The 25480-nt window shown below is 38.7% G+C and overlaps 3 protein-coding genes and 1 pseudogene across 3 annotated transcripts; 2 read left to right on the top strand and 2 right to left on the bottom strand.

Moving 5' to 3' along the window:
* Positions 1 to 4861: 4861 nt before the first annotated feature.
* On the top strand, positions 4862 to 9709 carry LOC147869675 (putative serine/threonine-protein kinase At1g01540). Its single transcript, XM_087331822.1, has 7 exons — positions 4862 to 6717; positions 6878 to 6982; positions 7294 to 7416; positions 7959 to 8129; positions 8221 to 8350; positions 8439 to 8648; positions 8912 to 9709. The coding sequence occupies exons 1-7, from the start codon at positions 5966 to 5968 to the stop codon at positions 9149 to 9151; spliced, it is 1731 nt and encodes a 576-aa protein (XP_087187948.1). The 5' UTR covers positions 4862 to 5965; the 3' UTR covers positions 9152 to 9709.
* A 1162-nt stretch (positions 9710 to 10871) lies between these two features.
* LOC147869674 (uncharacterized) lies at positions 10872 to 12830 on the bottom strand. The gene is made up of 5 exons (XM_087331847.1): positions 12320 to 12830; positions 12221 to 12259; positions 11835 to 12166; positions 11543 to 11705; positions 10872 to 11446 (listed from the first exon to the last, which is right to left on the bottom strand). The coding sequence occupies exons 1-5, from the start codon at positions 12795 to 12797 to the stop codon at positions 11292 to 11294; spliced, it is 1167 nt and encodes a 388-aa protein (XP_087187973.1). The 5' UTR covers positions 12798 to 12830; the 3' UTR covers positions 10872 to 11291.
* A 2743-nt stretch (positions 12831 to 15573) lies between these two features.
* LOC147869673 (plastocyanin pseudogene) lies at positions 15574 to 16246 on the top strand (annotated as a pseudogene).
* A 1940-nt stretch (positions 16247 to 18186) lies between these two features.
* On the bottom strand, positions 18187 to 22567 carry LOC147869672 (phosphoserine phosphatase, chloroplastic-like). Its single transcript, XM_087331858.1, has 7 exons — positions 22228 to 22567; positions 20284 to 20416; positions 20097 to 20204; positions 19710 to 19803; positions 19035 to 19184; positions 18861 to 18914; positions 18187 to 18688 (listed from the first exon to the last, which is right to left on the bottom strand). The coding sequence occupies exons 1-7, from the start codon at positions 22478 to 22480 to the stop codon at positions 18563 to 18565; spliced, it is 918 nt and encodes a 305-aa protein (XP_087187984.1). The 5' UTR covers positions 22481 to 22567; the 3' UTR covers positions 18187 to 18562.
* Positions 22568 to 25480: the final 2913 nt, after the last annotated feature.

Genomic DNA, 25480 nt, shown 5'->3' with positions numbered 1-25480 from the left:
AAATAGTGGAGTCATTGTATATACACATATTAATATATAGTACACCACATGGTCCAATGACTACACTTCTTTCTGTTGACCGTAATTCTATCTCTTTTTTGAGGTCTCAATGTGGGATATGACCATTGTGGGTAGGAGTGGGTGTAATTGCTCCTAAGGTGCCTACAATTGTATTCATACTTAAGCTATATCCACTTCACAAATTGTCCATGTCTAACTTGGTTATGAAGCTCACTCAGCAACCTTAGAACTTATTCAAGACCCTTAAGCAAGTTAAGAGAGAAGAAAGCACTCGTACAACTTTACTACAATTCACTCATTAATTGTTATCCACGATAATACAAAGAGGATTAATTAACGGAAGGTTTGAAGAAAGCAAGCAACGTTGATCTTACAAGAAAGAAAGATGAAGAAAACTCAATGATATAAAAAGTGAATAATGCATTGGCCAACATGACTCATATATTGGAGTGTTGCACTTCCAATGTTTTTTTTAGTCTTGAGGAGTCACCATCCTCTTGGTAGGCTAATCGAGGGATCATGCACACATGACGCGGTGAGGGTAGGTCACAAATATTTACATACGTGAAGGGTATGTTTGCTAGTGTTAGAAAGGGACTAATGTGATCGGATAGAAGGAATGATAGGTGCATGCACTATCATGATATTGACAACCAATGAATGAAGTCTCTTTAAGGAGCCTTGGAAGAGGTATAAAATGAGGCCAAGCTACCTTCATGAAACACATTATGTTGGAAGGTTGCAGTCTTAAGGCACTAGTGGTGTGTGCTAGGCTTTTGTCACTATAAGTGTGTTATCTCCTCCAATATATTAGTCATAATAATATCTGTCGATATGGGACATCGGTGGTAGGATGGTTATGTCTTGATCATAACTTGGGGGTGGTCGGGTGGAATGGGATTTTGTACATCGAGAATGATGGCATGCATACATTCATTACATGCTTAATTGCTAAAACCATTTGGGTATTATTAACTAAGATTATTTTGTCATCCTTTTAGTGGGTTTTTGTCTAGAGAACCAAAGTTTTACCTTTGTTGCATAAGTTAATATTTGGTTGCTTGATTGGAGTATGAGAAACAAGTTATTGCTTGTTGGTATCAATGGAACACGACAACAAGTGCTTAATTGGAAAAGAAAATTGAATTAGCAATCCTTCCAATTGAGCTCTATAGGCACTTTGTCCAAGGAGTTACCTCTATGTGGTGACTATAGTCTTATAACACCTTACAGGGTTTAAGTTGCTATAAGATCCTCACTACAGGTACAAAAACAAAAAGAACAGAATGAAAATAATATTTCAAAGGGAATGTAGCCTAGACAATTATGTAAACAAAATGCACTTATCTCGAGAAAAAGGTCAAATATTTTTATAAGAAATGTCCAATTATGTTTGATAAAACACTGACAAATCTTTTTCGTCCTGAAATTCAGACCATACTTTTACTTTTTGAATGATGTCACTTGAACAATAGATTGCCTTTTTAGAGAGACAATTATAAATACAATCATTAGTGTTAACAAGTTTGCACATGCATATACCCAACTTATATTACTTCTATACCATAATATGTAGAAAGGACATTGGAGTATCTAGAGGACATACAACACTGCATTCATATTCCAAGTACTTATGCATTGGTATTCCTTTGAATGGGCACCATGCACCTTTATTACAATTTAAAAAATGTCTAAAGCGCATTTTTCTGTGCATAGCAATTGAAATGCACAAAAAAACATGTGAATGGTTAATATAGCCAAATTGCATACCAATCTTGATCATGGGGGTATCTCATGGATGTTGAAGTCATAGTCAAGCATTTTGTATTGTTGTAACTTGTATTGCGTGAACCCATTAAATGTCCGTTACTGGGGATAGAAACCAAATGTCAAGCTATATATATGTTTGTTCAATGGACATACAAGCTCGAGCAATGGTTTCAAGAATACATATTTTCTAAATCACAATGTTCGTGTTGTTGATTAGGAATTTGAATAAGCCCTTTGAGATGTAGACGCATGTCAATGATGTTATGATAAGTGTTGCTATTTATCAAGTTAAATTGGGCTATAACATAGGAAAGTTGAAAGCTCACAAATGCTTAAAACACCATCCTAGAAAAAGAATAGTTTGCCTTCATTATCAAAAAAAGAAAAAGACGTCGTTATTTATATGGCTCCAAGTTCATAGTTTAGGTAGTTCAACGTTCACTTAAATATCGTTGTGATTAGACCTTCATGATCATAAGGCTTGTTGGGGATGAACTCGCACAAAGTCCCATTCAGTGATTTCTTATCTTGGGTGCCCCATAGCTGAATTGTATAGGTTAATCTCTTTCCACATAAAAATACAATTATATGCATATTCATTGTGACACATTAAATAGGCAAGTTTTTACATAAGTTTCATACATCCAATTTCATAGTCGTAATATACTCGAATGCATAGGCAAGCATTCTTTTCCCTACGAATGCGTATGTTAACAAAACATTCTTATGGTTTTTTTATACTTTTTACCTTAAATTTCTTACCTTTTAAAAAGTTACCTTATAATAAATAATGAATACAAAATTATGGTATTTACCATACTTCGAGGGCTTTTATCATACTCGAATGATCGAAACATTCCCGAATGCCAATGCACGTATGGTACGTATTGTTCATACTATGCATCAAAATACTATCCTCATTAAACACCCACACAAGGTGATTGGGAAGAAAATGTTATTGAGAAACAATATAGTTTATCTAGGGTGTCATTTATTTTGATGTTGCACTTATTCCAAGATAGAATTTTACTTCAAACATATTAATAACCAATCAAATAGTTCAATTGCACCAACTATGAACAAGCATTATCCTCGAGAACCGATAACTAGTTCACCACCATCTTAAGGGGCTCATAAATGTGGATTGTGTATCTATTCATGCTCGAACCTTTAAAGGATAAAAAAATTCAATATCGTTAGAGCTTGTATTCCGTCGAATCCGTTCATGATGTAAGTTGTAACCATGCATGGTTTCCCAAGGACTTGATGTGTCTCCCATGCAATGTACAACAACATCATGTTGGAAGTACCTTAGAATTTGTACGTCCATGTGTCATAAGAATTGACAATATTTTTGTCATCCATATGATCATCAAATTAAAATTAATATTTCATTGGTGGTACCATGGCATGGTTTAGCATGTGTTGAAGATCGAATCTCAATTGGCCCTCTTGATACAACTTTGTGTTATGAGCATAACAACCCATGGTTTGTGGACTTGCTAACAAATCATTTTATATGTAAATTGGTGAGCAAAAATTCAAAATATTTTAATCGGTCCCAATGTACAAACCTAACTACTTAATACTATGCCATACATATGTTCCAAAAACTAGATTTGTTTTTTCAAAACTTTTATATTATATCAACCACTATAGATCTTGATCCTCGTATGATGCAAAAAAGTCCTTGATGCACTACGAGAGTGTGCATGGGACACATGCTGGTGACTTCCTTGTGACAATGGGACAAGCGACATGAACACGGTACTTTTCTGGTGTGTATGAAGTCTTTTGAGATTTGTGCTTGTTTTCAATAAAAAGTATTTGTGTGGATAAAACTCTATCTAATGTCGTCGAATTGATTTACTAACAAAATTTCAAAATTTCAAGGTTTTTATTCTAAAATATATGAAAGTGTGATGATATATCACCTTCAATATCAAATACATAACATTTTTAATCAACAATATATTCTCACTTGGCTGGTTTGACACCTTACAAACATGGTGAGAATCAATCAACATTCCAACAAACTTTCATTGACATGAGAGCAACCACACACACATGAGAGAAAAAAGTAGCAAACTCTTCGAGGCCTTCAAATATTTTCCTACCATAGTATCCCACATGTAAAGGTGTCATGCCATTTTGCCTCAAATGATGATGGGCCAAATAAATGATTTATGATATAAAAATGATGGAGGCTCACTCAAGCAATCGAGGGCTGATTGTAGCCCACCCAACTTTACTATGTGTATGATGGTTCCACCATAGTGGTAAGTAACTAAATAGGAAAAACAAACACACTATGGTATTGTATCACAACGATTGATAATTTGGGTGAGGCTATGGTGATGTGAAAGAGCATGGAAGGAAGGGACCCCCCCCCCCCCCCCCCCCTCCCCCCCCTATTACTTAAGTCATTGGCATATTAGCATTTCAACACAAAATCAAACATGCCATTGTGGCTTTCCGAGTAGTCGTTTTTTTCGTAAGGTAAGTAAGCAGGCCCAATATGAGGGATCGTACAAAAAAGTGTATGTGTGTGGACATTGGGGGCGGGGTGTTAAGATGGCATTACGAGATTGCTCCCACTTAAGAAGCTGGAGAGAAGGAAAGGAGGTGAAAGAACAACATGGGTGGGATAGAAGAGACAAATAATGCGTGATGGGTAGAGATAAGGCCGAGAAGGGGATGTGTTTGGGCCATTTGGGATTGGTTTTGGGCGGGGGTTTGGACAAAGCAAATCGTATTTATTATATAAATCGTGTGGATGTTGTTGGTTTGGCCTTCCTTCCTTAATCGCGACCGCTAAAGATAAACTAGCTCCCCTTCCCAATTCATTTTTAGTCTCCCAAATTTGGCCAGCTCTAAATTAATTTTAAAAACCTATTGTGTATGTACATATGTGGACCCTGCCACGTGGACATATTATCGCTATAGGCTCCTTCTTGTCTCCAGCTCATCCTTGCCTGTTTTTTTATTTTTTATTTTTTTTACTTTTCTTATTGCTTTCTGCTTTTTTGCTTTTCGGCCTTTTTTGCATTTCTTGTCATATCTTCGTCGTCTTCTTCATCGCCATCGCCAACGCCAAATCCTTCACATCTCTCTCTCTTTCTCTCTCTCTCTCTCTCTCTCTCTCTCTCTCTCTCAGACAAGCACGATTGATCAGCACGTTCTTGATTCAATTCATCTCAGGTACTGATCTATTCTTCTTCGTTTTCTTCTCTCCTTTGGACCGTGATAGTCATCGCTGTCTCTGGGATGGATTTTCAGAAAACAAAACCCTAAAAGTTATTCCTAGGTTGATTGAATCTCTTGTCGCCATAGTATATGTTCACCAAATAGAAACTTTTTCTGTCAGATATGCAAGAAATGTAGCTCTAGAAATGCAAAAAATGACTGCCGACCTCTCGAACGCCATTGTTACAGAAGACCTAAAATTTCTAAGAGTTCGATCAAGTTTCTTCGTGGACGATACATTCTTCAGGTGAAAGTCGTTTTCTGTTAGGATTTCAGTGCAGTATAGAAACAAATCATTCCCGTAGATCTATATAGAAAGGCAACCGATTCGTCATTGCTGCTTCCAGGAAACCTTATTTTCCTAAGAGGTCGGTACCTCCTCTCGGAATATATACTCAGCAGATGAAAAACGTTTTTCTAAAAAGTTTCGTTAACCATGAAAAGTTCACTTTTCGCTTTCAGTTATCCTGGACGTCTCTAGTAAAGTTTTTCCCTTCGCCATTGTTGGTTGCAGAAAACTCTAAAATTTCCACCACAGATTGACATTTTTTCTTTAGATGTCTGGCTCTCACTCTAAAAACGTTTTCTGTTAGGATTTCTCTGTAGTATCAGAAAGGCATAACATTCCTGCAGATCTAGGCAAGGTGATCAGATCTCTGTCAAAGTCACCACTGCTTTTTGTGGAAAACCCTAAAATTCATTCGAAAATTCCTTCACCATTGTCGCAGAAAAAAATCATCATAAAATCGATCATCTCTCCTTTGGATTTTTCATCAGCGAGTGAATCGAATTTTAGGGTAAAGTATCAGGACAGCATCAGGGGTGCAAACTTCCTGCAGATCTATCATGTACTTATAGCAAAGTGGATTTCTTGCCTTTACAAATGTGGCTTTAGAGCTCAAAAGCTTTTCGAACTTGCAAGAAGACAATGGATTTTCTCAGTAATGAACTTTCCAAGAGTACAATTGTCTTTGGCTTGAAGCTATGGGTTGTCATAGGAATCGCAGTGGGAGCTCTTATTGTTCTCATATTGTTTTGTCTCTCCATATGTCTAGCATCGAGGAAGAAATCCTCACAAAATAAGAAACATGGTAGCTTCATGGTATCCAAGACTTCTAATGTAAATGGACTGATGAATGATCGTGCTAGGCAATCTACTCCTCCTCCTTATCGTGTTTTGAATAGATCCAACAACAGTGCACTGGGGAAAAACAACTCAGAAACAGAGAATGAGGTCATTGTAGACGCTCTACAACGAGATAGTAGTTTGGACAGAGTAGAGAAACAGCAAGAAAACAGAACTCTTGAGAGAACTAGGCAAGCAGCAAGGCAACAAGAAGAAACCAGGATGGAGATGGCAAATCGTGTGCGTTTACCTCCTGTGGAGAAAGGTGTAGTGGAAGGAGAGAGGAGAGGTCCTCATCATTCACACGAAAGAGGGTCCAGTGCTAGTAATGATTCTCGATCTACAGATTCACCTTCATCAGCACCTACAGGTATATCTGTGCCCGAGGTTTCTCACCTTGGATGGGGTCATTGGTACACATTACGTGAGCTTGAGGCGGCAACAGATTCTTTCTCTGATACAAATGTGCTGGGTGAGGGTGGTTATGGCATTGTTTACTTAGGCCACTTGCCTGATGGAACTCGCATTGCCGTGAAAAACCTTCTAAACAATAGGTATGCTTTTCTGAACCATATCTCCAAATCATCTATTGCATTTCACTGGTGCAATCTGCATCAGATTCAGAAATGTACATCAGAACTTGGAATTCTAAAAGATGTGCCCAAGATGGTTGAAATGTTTTGTACTGAATTCTGATGTCATTCACAATCACAGAGGACAAGCAGAAAGAGAATTTAAAATAGAAGTGGAGGCAATCGGACGTGTGAGGCATAAAAATCTTGTCCGGCTTATTGGTTACTGCATGGAGGGATCTCAGAGGTGATTATTTCTTTTTTTATTTCTGAATTTGAAGATAACACCAAATACTTGTACAATTTGTCAATGCTGATTGATTCAGAACCTTCAGAGATACTTGAACTGTTGTAACTTGAATAGGATGAATGAAGTGGTCTTTAATTGGTTATTTGTCTTTTTCAAAAGCGTCCTTTTCCTTTAATGGTGATTATTGGATGTATTTACTTTGTTGCATTTTAGAAAATTACGATCGTGGGGTTAACTTGATTATTTACGTAGCTTCATCTATAGTATTGCTCTTTCTGATTGAGAATATTTTCCTTTGTGTTGTTCAGGATGCTGGTTTATGAATATGTTGACAATGGAAATTTGGACCAGTGGCTACATGGTCCATTAGGAGATCTGCCACCATTGTCTTGGGAGAAGCGAATGAAGATTATTCTTGGTACTGCAAAAGGGTATTTATTAAAACTCTCATATCACTCAAACTTCCATTTCTCGTATTTTCTTGTGTGAGTCTGTGTTTTATGTTGACATTTTCTGTATTGCAAGATTTTGATGTTTCATGCATATATGTTGATCTATTATATCTGTACTAGAATGCCATTCCTTGGTTATGTCCTAATTTTTAGCTTTTGTACTCAAAACATTGCAAATATTCTGTCTATAAATAAAACAAAGTGCGTAGTAGAATGTGATGCACTGCCTCTTATTCACTAAATTATGAATTATAAATAAGATAGAGGGTAAAGAAAGAATAATGAATAATATATCACAGTGAAACAATCCATTTTCCTTTACAAATTGTGTAGCTATTAATATAAAAAACATGACCATTTAGAAAAAGGTTTACAAAAGCCTTCCATACTAAACTTTTCCAAATTTGTTATTCCAAATATGCTGATATATGTTATGATTATCATTCAACTTTTTTGTATATTGAATCTTTAAAATCAATTCAATGTTTTTAGAGAGAGAGAGAGAGAACGATAAACTACAGGTTGGCTTATTTGCATGAGGGCTTGGAACCCAAAGTTGTACATCGTGATGTGAAATCCAGCAATATTTTAATAGACAGCCAATGGAATGCGAAAGTTGCCGATTTTGGGCTTGCCAAGCTTTTAGGAACAGGAAATAGCCATGTTACAACAAGAGTCATGGGAACTTTTGGGTGAGTGTACATGGCTTTGAAGTGAGCTTCTCTTTTTTTTAACACGCGACAAATCTCATTTATTTGTTTGTTGTAAATTTCTTCTTTGAAGCTATGTTGCTCCAGAGTATGCCCTTACTGGTATGTTAACTGAGAAAAGCGATGTGTATAGCTACGGAGTCCTCCTTATGGAGTTGGTGACAGGAAGAGTTCCTGTTGATTTTAGTAGGCCAGCTGGAGAGGTAAGTGAGATTTCTTAACTAGGTACTTTATCAGTAACAGCTATACAAACCTCTTTAAATTAATATCCTTATTTTGTGCACTTCCTAGGTAAATTTGGTAGACTGGCTGAAAGCAATGGTCGGTAACCACCACTCTGAAGAAGTTGTAGATCCAAAGATGGAGCAGAAGCCATCACCAAGAGTTCTCAAAAGAGCATTACTTGTAGCTCTACGATGTGTTGATCCTGATGCGCCGAAACGGCCCAAAATGGGCCAAGTAGTTCACATGCTTGAGGCTGATGACAATCCTTTTCGTGAGGTATTATAATATTGATGTAAGCAGATTCTATTTAGGGAAAAGCACCAAGATATCCCTGAGTTTTGGGTGCCAGAATACCTTGTAAGATTCTAAATTCTCCAGAATACTACAGGGGTATTCTGGAAAATTCAGAAACTTACGAGTTACTGTGAGAAATACCCAGCAAGTGTATTTTGGTGTTTTGCTCGTCTATATGTTTGTGTTTAGCTACCATGTTTGAAACTACCTAAAAAGATCTTTGTTCATGCATTATAATGTTAAAGGAACGGAAGAATAATGTTCGGGAGACATCGCGACAAAGGAATGGATCCCATTTTCAAGTGGCATCTGAAAACCAAAGCATTCCTAAAGAAAGTTCTCCATACATGGCAGCAGGTTATAGGGATGCAGATCCACAAAGGACAGTCATAAAGAATGGAAAAGGGAAGATGTCAGCTGAGGATGAGGAAGAAGGCATTAGCTCGTTGAGCAATGGGGATTTCATATCAAGACGGCGGAGATGAAGGAATCACATGCTGATGGGACTTGGTAATGCTTATTTAAAGAAAGGATTGAAATGCGGATAGGAATTGTGTTGGGCTTCATTAACAAAGGATGGAAGATGCTCATAGTAATTGCTGAGCTTGATTGAAAAAGGATCAAAATGCTGATAGTATCGGGGCTTCATTGAGGATGGATCAAAATGTTGATAAGGATTGGTGGGCTTCTCTGAGAATAAGTCAAAATGCTGGGCTAATTTGCGAAAGGCACTTGGCTTCCTCAACCTTCTAGAATTTAAGGATGCCATCACATCCTTGAGAATTTTTTTTTCATAGTGCATGCACCTCACATGCACTCTTAACACCTTACCGTCAATCATGGCTTCTAATCAAGAGGTATTTTGGGACCCTTAATTCTTTTATGTGTTTGGAAATGTGGTTTGCCAGGCAATATGTAATTTGTTGATGTCTCAAGCAGGCTCAGGTTATATTATAATGTTTGTTGTCTATCAACCAGTGTACTGTCCAAAAACTCTTCAAAACTATTGCGACAGTTTTTAGCAATGATACCATGTTTTCTTATTGTCCTTTCTTATTAAATTTCTGATAAACTAGCCAAGAATGTGTGTTAGATCCAATGCCCTTTTCAACTAATCGAAATCTTGCATGTTGACATTTAAATTGTATTTCATTCCCTCGTTGATATGTGATGGCAAATTTAAGTTAATGAATTGGTTCCACATTATATATATATTTCTTTTGAAGGACGCATGCATTAAGAACATAAGTTTTAATTATATCAAGAACTTAAGTTTTGAGGTCTTATTATATTAAAAGAGGTAGACGTGCTTTGGAGTACATAGATTTGTTTCCACAGCCATTTTCTTACACAAGACCGGCTTGGGAAAAATATTTTGTATGTTGTAGTTATGAGTTTTTTAAAAACTAATGGAAGGATATTTTGTTTTAGAAAAAACAAAAGAGGTACACTTGAAATTGATAAAAAAGCTCAGAGTGAGAGGAGGTGACTGCTCACTGTATACAGTCAACAGAAACCAATGTCTTACACTATTTTAAGAGACAAACATGGCATTGATAGAAGAGCTCACACGATCAACAGATGATGGAAGTTACATGCTTTGATTATCAGTTGGGAATGGTTTGATCATAACCAGGTCTTATTTCACTTGTCATAATCAATAGTGGTGATCATGAGATGATTGAAGGGAGTTGGAAGATCTACAACGACAGACAGTGCATATGCCATGCCCTGTAGCCATTTAGTTAAGAGATCACATCACTGTCAAACAAGTTTCTATATTACAAATTTACAATTGGTTAAAAATATATCTTCAATTACGAAGACACTGGGCATATTTTGGAGAAGCAACATTTTAAACTTTCTTGGAAAAGAAATTGTAGAATCTCACAATTTTTTTATGTATAATTAGTGTACTGTATTCTTTATGGAAACAAGCAGGGGGGACCTTTTCCTTGGGTAGACCGTAGGCAGATTTTAATTTTACCAATTTTTTATTTATCAAGTGTTACTATCGCATTTAGCTAATTACGTGAATTTTCTTAAATCCCTAACACTTGTATTTCATTAACCTCCATCCTTAACAAGTCCACTCTTCAATAGAGTGACTCACCATGGTAAACAAGACAATGTGAGATTGTGCTACAACCACATAGACAATTTTATGACCTGAACCCTAACCATACAAATTCATGTTGCAAAGACTGATGAAATAGCCAATGTTCATTTACTGATAGTAATTGTTCTTCAAGATGTGGAAACTTTTTCACCTTGTAACATCAATGAAGTAACACGTAGATTTGAAGAATCTACTATCCAGTAGTTCTTAGTAAGGAGTCAGGACGTTAATGTAAAAAGAGGTACATCCTTCTTGTAGAGAGGTACATAAGGGCAAGGGTAGACATTTCAAATGAAATCCTTTGGATCCCCAAACACTGGGACTGGGACAGAGTGTGGTGGATAGCAAAAAGAGTACGGGGATCAGATCATATACAATGAGAAATACCGAGAGCTATTCTGATCCCAATCCTACCAAAAGATTGTGAAAGTTGTTCGTTGACACTTACATTGAGAGCATATAGATGGTTACAAAACTACCAGGAGGAGGAGGAGGAGGAGGAAGGGCTAGGCTTGAGATAAGGGCCGATAGTCCGAAGTGGATCTCGGTGCAAACCAAGGGATCCAACCCTTCTTGTACAAGATAATGACAATAGCTCCCACCACCAAGAGAGCGAGGATGATGATGAGTGCGATGAGGCCACCGTTGGCACCACTAGTGCCTGTAAGACAAGGAAACATCATTAGTAGTGTGAAATGGGGTGAATTGGGAGATGGATACAAGAAAGAAAAAAAAAGTGCGTGAGTACGGGGGTTACCTCGGCTAAAGGACAGGGTGTACGTGGAGGGCTGATAACCGTTGGACGCTAAGTCGATGAGAACTGTGGACGTTTCTCCGGGCTGCCCAACTGCCAACTGAGAGCTGGTCTCTCCGCTTTTGATGGCCGTCCCATTCACGCTCAGAAGGTAACCGGCAGCAACCTGGAATTCCCCCCCGCCCCCCCCCCCCCCCAACGCAAAGTTCCAACCACATTGGACGGTTAAAAGAAAACTGGGGAATGATGTTTTTCGAAGGACAAGTTAGAACTATAAATTCTATTAAATTGTTACCACATCCTCGGGTACAAGCGGGGTGACAGTGACGGAGCTGACGTCGGCGTCGACGGCGACGGCGTAGTTGAGAATGGACGGACTAAAGTCGGGGGAGAGGGATCCAGCGGAGACGGAGAGGGAGGCGAGCAGAGCGAATGGGGCGGGAGGAGGCGGAGACGGGGGTGGAGGTGGAGGAGGAGAAGGCGGCGGAGGAGGAGATGGAGGCGGGGGAGAAGGCGGCGGAGGAGATGGAGGTGGGGGAGAAGGCGGAGGAGGAGATGGAGGTGGAGGAGAAGGCGGAGGAGGAGATGGAGGTGGAGGTGGAGGAGATGGCGGCGGAGGAGAAGGAGGTGGAGGAGAAGGCGGTGGGGGGGAAGGCGGCGGAGGAGATGGAGGTGGAGGAGAAGGCGGTGGGGGAGAAGGAGGCGGTGGAGATGGAGATGGTGGTGGGGGAGATGGTGGTGGGGGAGAAGGAGGCGGTGGAGGTGGAGATGTAGATGGAGGCGGTGGAGATGGAGATGGAGGCGGTGGAGATGGAGATGGTGGAGGTGGAGGTGGAGATGGAGGCGGTGGAGATGGAGATGGTGGTGGAGGTGGCGGCGATAGAGAAGGAGGAGGTGGAGAAGGAGGCGGAGGCGGAGGCGAAGCGGGCGGTGGAGAAGAAGATGGTGAGGGAGCTGGAGCCTCATCATCATCATCCTCTGCACGTATATCTCCTCCTCCATCTGCCGAGAAACGCCAATACCTACTGCTGCTACTCTCGTGAAGACGAGTCAGAGGCAGAGGCAGCAGGTGGAGAAGGCCATGGTCGTAGGGAGAGTCGCTCCCAGAGACGAGATGATGATGATGATGATGATGATGCTTCTCATCCCGAGAGGAGGAGGAGGAGGCGTCGTCTCCGCCACAGCGAGCGGGGGAGCAGGCAAGAAGGAGGAAGAGGAAGAGGAATGTGAAGGAGAAAGAGAGCAGAGGAGGAGGCATGGCGGGATTGCCTTCTTCTTTCTTTCTTTCTTTCTTTCTTCTTCTTCTTCTAAATTTCTAATGTTCTCCCCGTTCTTTTGAGTGTGTGTGTATTCTGTAGGGCGGGAGATTTTTGGTGGGGCTTTTTGGTGGTTCTCGTGTGTGTCCACGTGTGTGAAAAGAAGATGCTGTTGCTGCTTCTTTCTTCTTTTTCTTTAAAGTGCTGGGTTTGTTCGATCTTTAAGTTGTGCTCTTTTTCTTTATTTTTCCCCCACGTGTCAAGTAACAAAATGGTCCCCCCCCCCCCCCACACGCACTCTTCGTTTCCTTGTCTTCTTCGTCAGGCTTCTACATCTGGTGTATGTGTGTGTGTGTGTGTGTGTGTGTGTGTGTGTGTGTGTGTGTCCGGTTTTCATTGAGTGATTGATCTACCGCAAATGGCGACGATGCCATCCTCCCAACATAATTAATATCCAATGGGTCCACCCTAACAAAGATAAACATGTCCTTACGAGACTATCGAAAACCATTCATTACTTCATGCTTCGGTTACTAGACTATCGAAAACCATTTGCATTCTTTAACAAGCCCTTGCCTTGCCTTTGCAACCATTGATCCACCGCGTTTGGGTTAATCAAATTGTTCCTTTGGATAGATCGGTCACAATGCCAACAACTACTTGGTCTTGTGTTCATTGAAGAATCCACTTGGAATATTTATATCTCCAAATAACTCTACAACTCCCTCACTCGTTGGTAGTTGCGAAATCATCTCCTCCTCTATCGTGGACTTCCAAGAGGAGTGGGTTTAGAAGGTAGAATTCCCAAAGTGTGCACTTCCAATTTGTTGAGGTGGTCACCTAGCTCCCGAGTATCTTTATATGATGGGTATACGCTTTGCAATACTAGATACTTGATTTACAACCAATGTGATTTCTTCATCTTCATGCTCATCCCCAACCTCAAGTTCCATCATAGGTTGGCCATCAAGGATCAAAGACATTATAAGGTTCTAGGAGTATCTTGTGGAAACGTCATCAATTCAAAAATGGGGTGGGCGAGGCAAAAAGCCAAAAGTTTATTTCTACCAAAGGTTGCCATCACTAGGATTTATCTTAGCTTTGAAATTTGGTGAGGTTGTTTCTCAATGATCAACTTCATCCATATGTCTTTCTTGGGTGTGGATGAGCTTGACAGCCAAATTGTGATAAACCTCCTCAATTATCAACGTGTGTTCAACGTGGAAACATTAGCAAGGATATCAACATGGAAACATTAATGGAAACCATGATCAACAAGTAACAAATTCATCGTGATTAAAGAATGTAGGGTATTGTTGTAGGTGAAGTCTATGAACACCAAGGCTAACTTAACGAGGTGGTCATCACCAATCAACTTTATCCTTATGCCTTTAAATTTGCATGGATGACCTTAACAATCATGTTGTGATGAATCTCCTTTAGTACCATGTTGCATTCTTCTATAGAACGGCCTTTAGAACTAGCAGGGATAACCACATTGATATGTGGATGGAAACCATAATTAGCCAATAATAAGGTCACTTTGATTCAAGAACATAGGGTGTTGTTGTAGGCAAACCTTTGCAAGCAATACAATTTGAATAAAATTATTTTGTAGAAAACTCACCATGTACCAAACATATTACGCAAGGATCTATTTATTTGTTTTATTTGGTCATCAGTATGAGGAGTTGAAAGAGGAGCTTCTAAAAATGATGATAGTTTGGTTTAGGTCTCGAGGAGTTGAAAGGGGGACTTCTAAAAATGTAAGATAAATTGTGAACCATGATTCAAAGCAATGTCATTCAAGAGCTCGTGCAAGGGAACCACATTTATGAGTATTCGGCCTTCTGTTTCTTCACCCAAGATGGATTTAGAGCAATGAATATAAAATGATTCGTCTTTTTGAATTGATACACTATTGCTTGGCCAAAATCATACCCCCTTAATGAATGGGAAGTTTGTACTGAAGTATGCTTAACTAAGGTTGAGTTGTGGTTGGCTACGAGAGGTGAGCCAATGCAACTCAGGTTATAGAGGGCAAGCATAGAATTGGTTCGTCCTATCTTCTAAGGTTCTACATGCTTAGATAGTAGGTTTGCTAGGTAGTTGAAGGTGGCCAACTCCAAAGTGTTGGGTTGGGAGGACAAAAGACAAGAGTGTCCTTATTGCTTGAGCGACCAACTCAAACTGAGATGCACACATAATTAATAGCTTAAATTAACTAACTTACTTAACTATCCTCCAAACCCCAAGCATTTGATTATACTAGACTAACGAGTAGATGGACAAGAAGAATGAACACAACGCGATACATAAGAAGAACATTACATTAGATAATGAGCTTATTTTTATGACTATCGGACGATCGCCACTTGGCATGCCCATGGGACAACTAGTTGGGTTATGCCTCACAATTGGTTGTAGCTTTAACTAAATAAAATATATGGAAGAACGATGGTGAGTATGGAGCCAGAAAAGTGAGGTGCGTGTGTACCTTTGGATGTCTAGAATTGGCCAAAAATGAACTATGTTCATTGAGTGTTTTTCCTCATAGAGATGCTTATATAACCATGGATTCGCATGAAGGGGACTCAGAGAGACGGAGAAGAATTCATGGGCGGGTGAGTATTTCTGTGCTTCCAAATTTTCGTGGATGAGAGTTTTTCATGATTACAAAATCTTCGGTGTATTGGGTGTGCCCTTTGGGTTGTGATGAAAACTTAAGGGGCATTTAAAAAGATAAAGGAAAACTGAGGGGTATTTCATCGAATTTCTACGCCATGACATTTAATATAACCATGGCTTCTTCACACCAGGCGAGTTTCTCTGTGTTTTCTAGGGTTTGCCCGACATCAATCGCCCTCTCAAGTCGAAGCACAGAGCCTCCTCTTTCTTCTCCTCGGGCCTTCCATGGCGGATCAAATATCGGGAGAAGGCTTCAAATCGTATCTTTTCTTCATCCTCTTCAAAATTTGGCTCCCGCAGTGATTTCTCTATCTTCAGCTGTGGCGATCCTTCTGTCTGCGTACCCCTCTCTTGCAGCCACAACGATCAAAATGGGAAGTGATGATGGAAGCCTAAATTTTGTACCTTCTTCCGTGACAGTGTCATCTGGCGAGAAAATCATCTTCTTCAATAACAAAGGTTTTCCACATAACGTGATCTTTCAGAAAGATGGCGTTCCGGAAAGTGTGGAGATAGAGAAGATCTCTCGTTCGGATTATATGAATGAACAGGGAGAGCAATTCGTTGTTGTTCTTACTGAGAAAGGTAATTATAAGTTCTTTTGTGAGCCTCATGCAGCCGCAGGCATGTATGGTGAAATCGTTGTAACTTAATCATATATTTCCGGCTTCTTCTTGATGATGATGGTGCCAGATTTAGCTGATGTGTTACATCATCATTTCACTATGTGTATATATATATATATATTATTTTCTTTTGTCGATGATCATTCAAGGTTTAGCTATTGTTTTATGTCATCATCCCAATCCATGTGCATATATTTTCTTCTTCTTGATGTTACTGATGATACAATAAAAAGCCATGGATATGCAGATGATGGTGTTGCAAGATTTACTCTTCTATGTAACCCAGAATACATATTGACCAGTGTAGGATCTAGCAAAAATGTTTCAATGCAAGTTATAGCTATAGTTTCCCCTAAGTGGTGGTACATCTTATCAATAATCGAGGATATAACACTTACTCTTTGCTAAAAACAGATATTGAATATTTGAAATCTGTTGGAGATAGGGCTTTAAGACTCTACTATGAGCATGTTGCTTAGCAAATTCAGTAAAAAGGTGAAATTGTGAATTTCAAAATTAGCAGGATGAATCTGTAGAAGACAATTACACCAAAACACCCTCATGTGTAGGCTATATACCAGATTCTCCTCATAGTACGTTTTTTAATATACACCAGGATACGATTGGGCCTGTCAATATGCTAACTCCAGAATGCTGGCAAAGGTTTTATTTTCTCAAAGATAAGGTGGTTAACTCCAGAAGACATTGTAAAGGAAAAGATTTACAAAACTCAATCTTAGTAAGCACAGATAGTTTGTCCATGTGTTAAGGAAGCACTTGTGTACCTTATTAATGAAGTTGAACCTCTATGGAATGTTTGTTAGGCACTTTTGTTTTGTATATAACCTCATTGAATCAATGTACCAATTTGTTTTTTTATCAGAGGCCATTTGGTTTTGTCCTGGTTGCATTCTCAATCTTCTTTGTGCTCAACTATTGATTCATTAATGAGCTGGCTTTTCCCATATACATTTTTTGTTTTTAAACCAAGACACAATAGGTTTTACTACCTTAGTGTGTATAGAGACAAAGGTAGAATGGAGTTTCGGGTAGGTCTTGACCAAAGTCCAATAGTAGTCTATTGGCCTTCAAGAAAGATCACCCTTATAAATAATTCTGGACTACACCATATCCAAAAGTCCAATAATAGATCCATAAGGAACAAAAATAAGCTATTGCAAGTGATAGGTGACCTAGGATGGGATTTGCTAGAGGAATGGGATTTCCATCATATGAAATAGTCCCAACAAGACAAAGCATTAAAATTTAACTCCACAACCTAATAGCAAGGGTAGTTTGCAACACATAGAGAGGTTACGGTCACCCTCTTCCGCTAACAAAAACTAAATGTGTAGCGGCATGCTGAATGGCTAGACATCTATAGCTTGATCTCAAAGTCAAATATTGAACAAGTAGTAAGTCTCAACCCCAAACCTTGACACAACTACTTGGGAATGATTTAAATTGAGAATTACAAGTTGGTTATGAACAACTTATTGTCAGGACATATCAAGGTAACAATAACATAAAGGAAAACTCTAGAATAATTGGACACAGAAGGAATCCAATCAATTTGAGACTGATTATGCGAGCTTAATTCTGCCAAATGATAAACAATGGGGCCATTGTACAATTGATGCTAGACACAGGAGTTGGGGTTACCATTATCAATTATGATTACAAGAGAGCATTAATAGGGCAGTCCCTAGAGTGATCGTTACCATTATCAATTATGATTACAAGAGAGCATTGATAGGGAAGTTTGGATTTGAGCATGGAAGCAATAAAACAAGATGCATAATCATTCCTCATCTTAGAAATTCATGGACGGCACATCAATATTTAAATGACATATAATGCAATATAAATATAAATATTTAATGATAGACAGCACATTTGAAAACATAGAAAATGTTCATTTGGCCAATCAAATATTACATCTGAAGTGTGTTTACTGAATTCGTTTGACTGAAGGGCACCCACGACATTGTGATTGTAAGGCCAGATATTGATAGTAATAGAGCTCACTTATGAGGATTGTAATTTGTGTACAAACTCTACAGTAGACCTCTTGGTATATGACCACGTCTGTGTCAATGAAAGCTAGAGTCTCAAGATGTCCTTTCTGTTTGAAATAAAGGTTCAATGTCCTTTCCCAAATACAGGGTGGAGTGGGAGTTGAACTACTACCAAACTGACTTGAAGGTAAAAGGAAAATGCTTAAATTATTTGTACATTTTATGTGTTCCTTTGAAGGATCAAGAATACAACTTTGATTCATATTGGTGGATTTGATTGTCGGACCACTATAGGCATGACCGAAAACTAACCTCCAATGTTAAGCACTGCATGTTATTTGTTAATATAACCTTTACATGAAGTATAAAGGCTTTTAGGGGTATCAAAAACCAACGAAAGAGTTTATTGTTCTTAGTGTTGAAAATTCAAATGGTCTAGTCTAGAGTGCAGATTAGATCATTAAAGTTGAACACACACCAATCTGATTGTGCTGCAACACTTTCCCGAAACTGAACTCCAGCATAGCATATAAAAATGTTGGCCCCACCAGGCTGTCGAGCCTTCAAACCAAAACATAACAGCAAATTGAATTAGTTTTGAATATGTGTAATGTATAAGAGCATGAGATATGATGGAATGCCTTTAGTTTGGAAGTAAAATATCGAACTACCATCATGCACATCTAATGGTCTATATAAAGTAGCTGAATCAAAGTTAATGAATGGCCATTACCTCAAGGTCTGTTGCTCCATCACCAATCATGACCAACCTGCTGTAGTCAAATTGCTGAACAAACAAAACATGTATTAGATCATTGTACAAGTGAACGGGTTTTGACTTCACTGTATTCTCCATGAAGTAGGCCATTTTCTAAACTATAGCTTCAAGTGAGAGTGCTGTTCATACCTTCTTAATCTGTGAAATAGCAGCAGCTTTTCCACCACTTCTTGATGTGGGCTCGTTGGCATCAAAACCGGCATAGGCACCATGCTTATCAAAAAGCAATCTGTTGGCAAATATACGCTCATCTGGGATATTCAGAATTTCAGCAACTGGCTGCATGCATCGTAAACGAAATTGCAATCATTACACTACAGATTGTAAAAATTTACACCACATTCTCTACTTTTGAGTGACTGGAAATTGAGAAATGCTATGAAGCAAAATCAAATGATATCTGATGTTTTTTTACGACTCTGCATTATACACAGAGAAGGTAGTCAAAATAAATCTGACACTCACAATTCTTATCAAGAAATTATAAACCTCAAGAGTATCGTGTGAATGTTACGGTTGACATTTGAAAGAAACCACAGTCTATTAAACAGCAAGATTTCATAGTTTCCAAGTTGACACATGGTTGTATTCATATCTTACCAAAAGAAAAGATATCTATACTGCAACAATGCGCAATCCATAGAATGAACATTGCAGATTCATAGATGTAAGATTTGTCATTACCTTAATTTTCTTGCACATCTTAAATTTCAATGTATTCATTGTTGTAATGAACGATCTCTTCGATAATGGAGATAACTATTGCTTGTATCTAAATTTGGTTGCCCAAAAATAATTACTTACAGCTATTATTTGACGGAAGCCCCCAGATACAAGGTAGACAACCTTTCCTTTTGATTGAAGCTTGTGAAAGAGCTCTTTGATGCCAGGTGTAATTCTGGAAACAAAATTTTATCAGCGAAAGACATGTATTGGCACAGCCAATGCTTCCTGCATTCTAGAAGGTAAAATAACCAACACAAGGCATGATACGACACACTGCCTAACAATAAATCAGGGGAGACAAGCCACTGTATCCATGAACAATATACTTCTGAGAGAAATCTTTTAGGTATGCTGCAAGCAACAGAAACAACACTAAAAATAGCTGAAATAGTTACTGTTTTACAACGAAAAGAGGGTAATGGACACATGCCATGGTACATACTACAGGGGCAGTTTAATACTTACTTGGGAGGATTGCTGGCAATAAAATCCTGTAGATTTATTAAAGATGGCTTAAATAAGGACAAGCGGGCAGCTAATGCTTCTTCAAATGGCACAGTTCCACTCATGGCCCTGTTCGAAATATTCAAGATCAAAAACTAATCTCAAAATTGATATAAATTCTGAATAAATTGGTAAATATAATCAAAACCTGTTTGTCAATGCTGCTACAGCTTCCCCAGCACCACAAAATTCTCCTAGTGCATCAAGACCTTCATCTAAACACACTGTGCTATCAACATCGAAACATACAGCTTCTGCATTCTTCCAAATTTCTAGTACAACTGTGATCAAAGTACATTCCATTATAATGCCTTCCCATGTCATATAAAGTGCAGTCAATAATTGGTGAATGCCAAGGAACAAAGGATGGAATATCTTACAATTGTATTAATTAGTGATTATTGCAATGGATTGCATTCTATAATTATGAGGATTCTCATAATGTGTACATTAAATTAATTCTCTGTTTACACTCAATCTTTGTAGGTAGTGTGTATATATTCAGCTTTACATTTCTCAAACAGCAATAGATCTAAAATTTTGCATCAATATATTTCTATTAACAATTAAAAGCAAAAACAATTTTTCATGAATCCACAAGGGTCAGCAGGAAAAGACGATTCCCGAAGAAATCTGTAGATATAACAGATAAAGCATCACCTTGTTAGACTGAAATCTCCTATTTTTTCCACATTAGAATACAGCTCAGTACCTGATTCAAGAAATGAGAAAACGGCACCTCTATTGAGATCATCCACTGACAGCCTATTCCATCCATGTACATCACATTGAATGATTTGTTTTTTCACATTGAGAGACTTCACAAACATACATCACACAAGCCTATGAGATATTCTTTGCCTCCATACCCACTATTCTGATCTATTCTTTTGGGGAATCTCTGGAAGATGATCAACAAGATGTCTAAAATAAATTTCACTCTTAAGTAATATTTTCTCATACTGTTTTGTCCTCGTATGTGGAAAACCTGCAGAATTTCCTTGAAAATATCTGTGTGTCACACATCATTGTTTGCATTCCATGGCTAACACTCTTATGTGAATGCATTCGTCTAGTAGAAATTTTTGTAGGATGGATCTTAAAAGTACAAACATACATTACAAACCCTAATCAAGAACCTCTACTACTTGAAATTCCAGCCTATGCAACATTGTTTGCAAGATCCTTTGGATGATGGATATCAAAAACAAGTCTAATTAAATTTACTCACCCATACCTGATATTGCATTATCTGGGAGAAGGGCTTCTTCTCACACATAGAGAGCCTGCAAGCTCCCTCAAGAATACCAACACATGCCTGTCCTTGATTGGCACCAGTATGACATGGAATCATTCCAAACCAATTTGAGACTTTTCACACACATTGCTATTCAAATAATTTTGTTCACCTACACGAGTCACATTTTAATCTTTCTACCTCGAACTTTTCACACACATTGCTATTTGAATAATTTTGTTGACCTACATGAGTCACAGTTTACTCTTTCTTGTGAATAAAAATTTGATCCTGGCTCCCGGGATAACGCTATGGGGAATTGTTCAGCACACACATCCCCTTCAGAACTAGCAATGCCATATCTAATAGCAGACTAACTAGAAATCTACACCAATTAGTTCAACGTCCAATCACTTTTTTTTATCAAAATTCAAATCTAAATAAACACAAAAGAATGGAACTTTTGACAATCTAACAAATTGAACTTGAATGGTCAAACCTGTAGCATTATTTGATTTCCAAAACGTTAAACTACAAAATGAATTAGAATGGAATGGTTCCAGAGATTGTACAGTCACAGTCCAACCAAAAGCAAAAACAATCAACTTTGATCTACAAAACGAAATTACAATGGAAAGTAAAAACTTTGCATAGTCAGTCATCATGAAAATTTGAGGTATATTACCTGTTATAGTAGAACTAGAATTGGACAAGGGATCAACCAGTTAAAGAAATGGTGAAATGGATCAAGATAGTACAAGGTATGATACATTGAATCAAAATAGTGAAGGAAGTGGCATAAATTGAACCAAATTTTACGTGAACGAACGATAAATGAAGATAGCTGATACGCACCTTTGGAAGGAGAAGAGGACGACTGTGCTGAACCGGAATCGTAATCGCTCCGGGTAACGTTCATAACTCGGCCAAGTCGAGGAGCTACGGTGAGAAGAGAAGGAGAGGAAGAGAAGAATGTTTGATTTGATCTTGTTCGCCTCAATGAGGAACAAGGCAGATGACGAAATGCTGCTTGAAGACCGAGACTTGGACTCGTTTCTGAAGAAGGGGGAGCAGAAGCAGTGAGGCTCCTGCACAGAAGAGCGTTCATGGCGATGGCCTCTGATGCAGAAGTGGTGAGGAAAAAACGTTTGAATCTCGATTCATCGACGAGGGCATTTGGGAAGCTTTAGGGCCATGCCTCTCTCTTCTATCTTTTTCTATTTCTTAAAGTATTATTGTGGGTGTTGTGTGTGCGTCGTGCCTACCTATTGAACTAATTAAACTAATTAAACTACTCATGAAAGCAAAAGCTAGGTTACCCCCTTCAATATATTCGAGAGTCAAAAACTGCACATAAGTTATAACACATTTCCACATTGGTGGTGAACTACATCGAACCCATTACCTCCTCACATGTGTCTCTCATTTGCATGCATTTCGGATGTAGTAATAGGCCGGGAGATTTAGGTCACAACATGTTATAATAAAACCCAATGGGTAAGCCTTACGTCTCTCTTCAAAAATGCTTCCCCATCTACCAATGTCATGTGTTAATTGCCCCAATCCATCTACCCGTGCACCTCGTGCAATGTTGGGCGTAAACTTAAAAGCTTGACGTACAAGTATCAAGTAGCATTCCACATTAGGGGATCTTTCAACACATGAATAAGCTAGAGATTTAAACCCATACCATAGCATCTTGTCCCAATGGACTATGGTTGACCAAACAATCATCTAGATTCTAATCTAAAAGGTGTTGGATGCCGGAATTAAGTGGTTTTGCAAATAAGTTCAACAATTCCACTACTCAGATCCAATTATATAATGACAAATCTTTGTTGATTCTGTCCCGACACAAATTAATGTTGCATATAGAGAGTGTGGTATCACCAAACATTACCGATACAACTAGGAGGGATACTTAGGGGCATAAAACCTCCTGTTAATGGCTGTCATAGTTTACACATTACTCTCGCTACGTGCTCCTCTAATTTTATTTATTTATTGTTTAAAAAAAAAAACACTACTTCGCATTAGTTAACAAACACGTGCTTCTCGAATTACGGCCAGCCATATATAGTTGCAATAACTATTAACACTAAAATCTCAGCCCAAGTAAAGGACCAGCTACTACGCTAGACCATCGCCCTGGTACATTTTTAGATGTCTGTAACTAACTCACAGTTTACCATCTAACAGCAGCTTGCACTAATCTAAAACAGGTTCCGCATTGAAATGTAATTTCCTTTTCGTCATAGTCGTGTCGCTTACCTATTAGGTCGATTTTCTTTCTACTGCATCTAAAATTTATTCAAAGATTTAGTTAGACAGAATTACGTGACCCTTGAGTACTCAGGTAGGAGCCATTGGTTAGACACATAACACCAGTCGGTTAATTGAATTTATATCAAAATTCATGTGACTAGGTCCATGGTCCGTGATCCCTGATCAGGGTTCATATCCTTCAAACATATCATCATGATCAAACTATCTCAACCACTTTTTTTAAGGTATAGAAGGGGGGAGTATTGTAATACATGATGCATGGGCAATAAAATTGATGAAGAATTAGTGATAGGTCAAAAGTTAGCAAGTACGGAAATTACAGAAAGCGAGGGGTCATGGTCTGAATGTGATCAAATTAAAATTAGTGGCTTGCTCATACAAAGAGATGGTGAAGACTCCTTCGTGATCACATTTATGATGATGACGGGGATTTCCAAGCAGAGACAGTGAAGAGAGGAGTATCTTGCCATCCCAAGGCAAGGCAATGTTGATCCCCACCTGAAGCATTATTATTATTGTAAAACTGTCGGAGACGGTAACCTTCTGAGGGATATCGAAGACGAAGGAGAAGACGTGCCTGCGATATAGCAAACTCACTCAATGGAATCGCCTCAAAACCACGTGAACACAAAGAAGCTCGCCACGATGAGCTACAAGTAAAGCTTTGATAAAGAAGACCATTTCTACAGCCATTATTAAAAGAATTTGGTCCGACTTGGCCATATAATTGGCCAGCATTGTTATCATTCCTATTGTTGTTGCCATGGAGCAGAAGACTGGCAATTTGAGATCTGAGCCACACATTCTCTACGATTGCGCGATGTTGGCATGAGGGAGGCAATGTTGCATCCAAAGACTCAAATATTGCTGAGTAATGCCGGACAGCTTGAGCGAAACGAATCTCAAATGAAGAGGAGCTTGAGAAATCTACTTCTGGCTCGGCTATGGTGACAAGGAAAGGCCGATACCTCATTAGCACATCAGATAACATCATCCATGAAGAACATATAGAAGACAAACCGGAAGAAGGCAAATTTGAAGAAGCAGAAGGAAATAATGAGGTTACACTTTGATCCCCCATGCTATAATTCCATGGCATATCTCCCACTTGCAAAATGCAGTTGACAACCATAGTTTCACATTCTTCTTCTTCATCGTCATCATCTTCTTCTTCATTTCCACTTCGAAACAAGGGCCGTAGACGAGGACCATGATGAGCTGATGTAGAGTTGATATTATTATTGACTCCATATTCCAAAACATCATATTCAAAACCTTCAATACCAACTGACTCGGCAAATTTTCTTAATCTTTCCCCAACTTGTTCTAATACTCGTCTCTCTCTCCCACCACCTGTAATTTTAAGGAGCATAGGAGGACCCCCATCACGCTCAGCCATAGCTTGCATGAATGGCGGCCATTGCAAACCTTGCATTATCTCTATATCAACTACATGAATTCTCTGCTTCCTTTCCACAGCTTCTAAAATGGCTTGGTTGGCAGTGAGGTGTAAGAATCTCAGATATGGTGTTACCTGGTTGAAAGAAAGACTTGCATTTTGAATTCCTTCTTCATCAATATTCTGCATAGCATCCATGGCTATGTTATCTAACCTTGTTGTATTGCCTTCTAATTCGTGCCTCTGCATCCATGATCTATATTCAGCGTTGTAGGTCGACGTCTCTTGTATTCTTGCTGAGAGAACGGCTGTGAATTGTGAGACCATTCTCTGATCTCCTCCATCGCCATTATCTGCAGAAGATTTCTCTTTCAAAACCCGAAGAAGTTCCAAGGATCTTTGCCATCTGCCTTGACAAACTGA

This window comes from Azolla caroliniana, unplaced genomic scaffold (genome assembly GCF_043228905.1).
Source record: "Azolla caroliniana isolate FFs.n. ecotype wild unplaced genomic scaffold, voAzoCaro1.0.p SCAF_1, whole genome shotgun sequence".
In the NCBI taxonomy this organism is placed as follows: domain Eukaryota; kingdom Viridiplantae; phylum Streptophyta; class Polypodiopsida; order Salviniales; family Salviniaceae; genus Azolla; species Azolla caroliniana.
The sequence above is the reverse complement of the archived record's forward strand: the minus strand, read 5'-3'. Positions and strand labels throughout refer to the sequence as shown.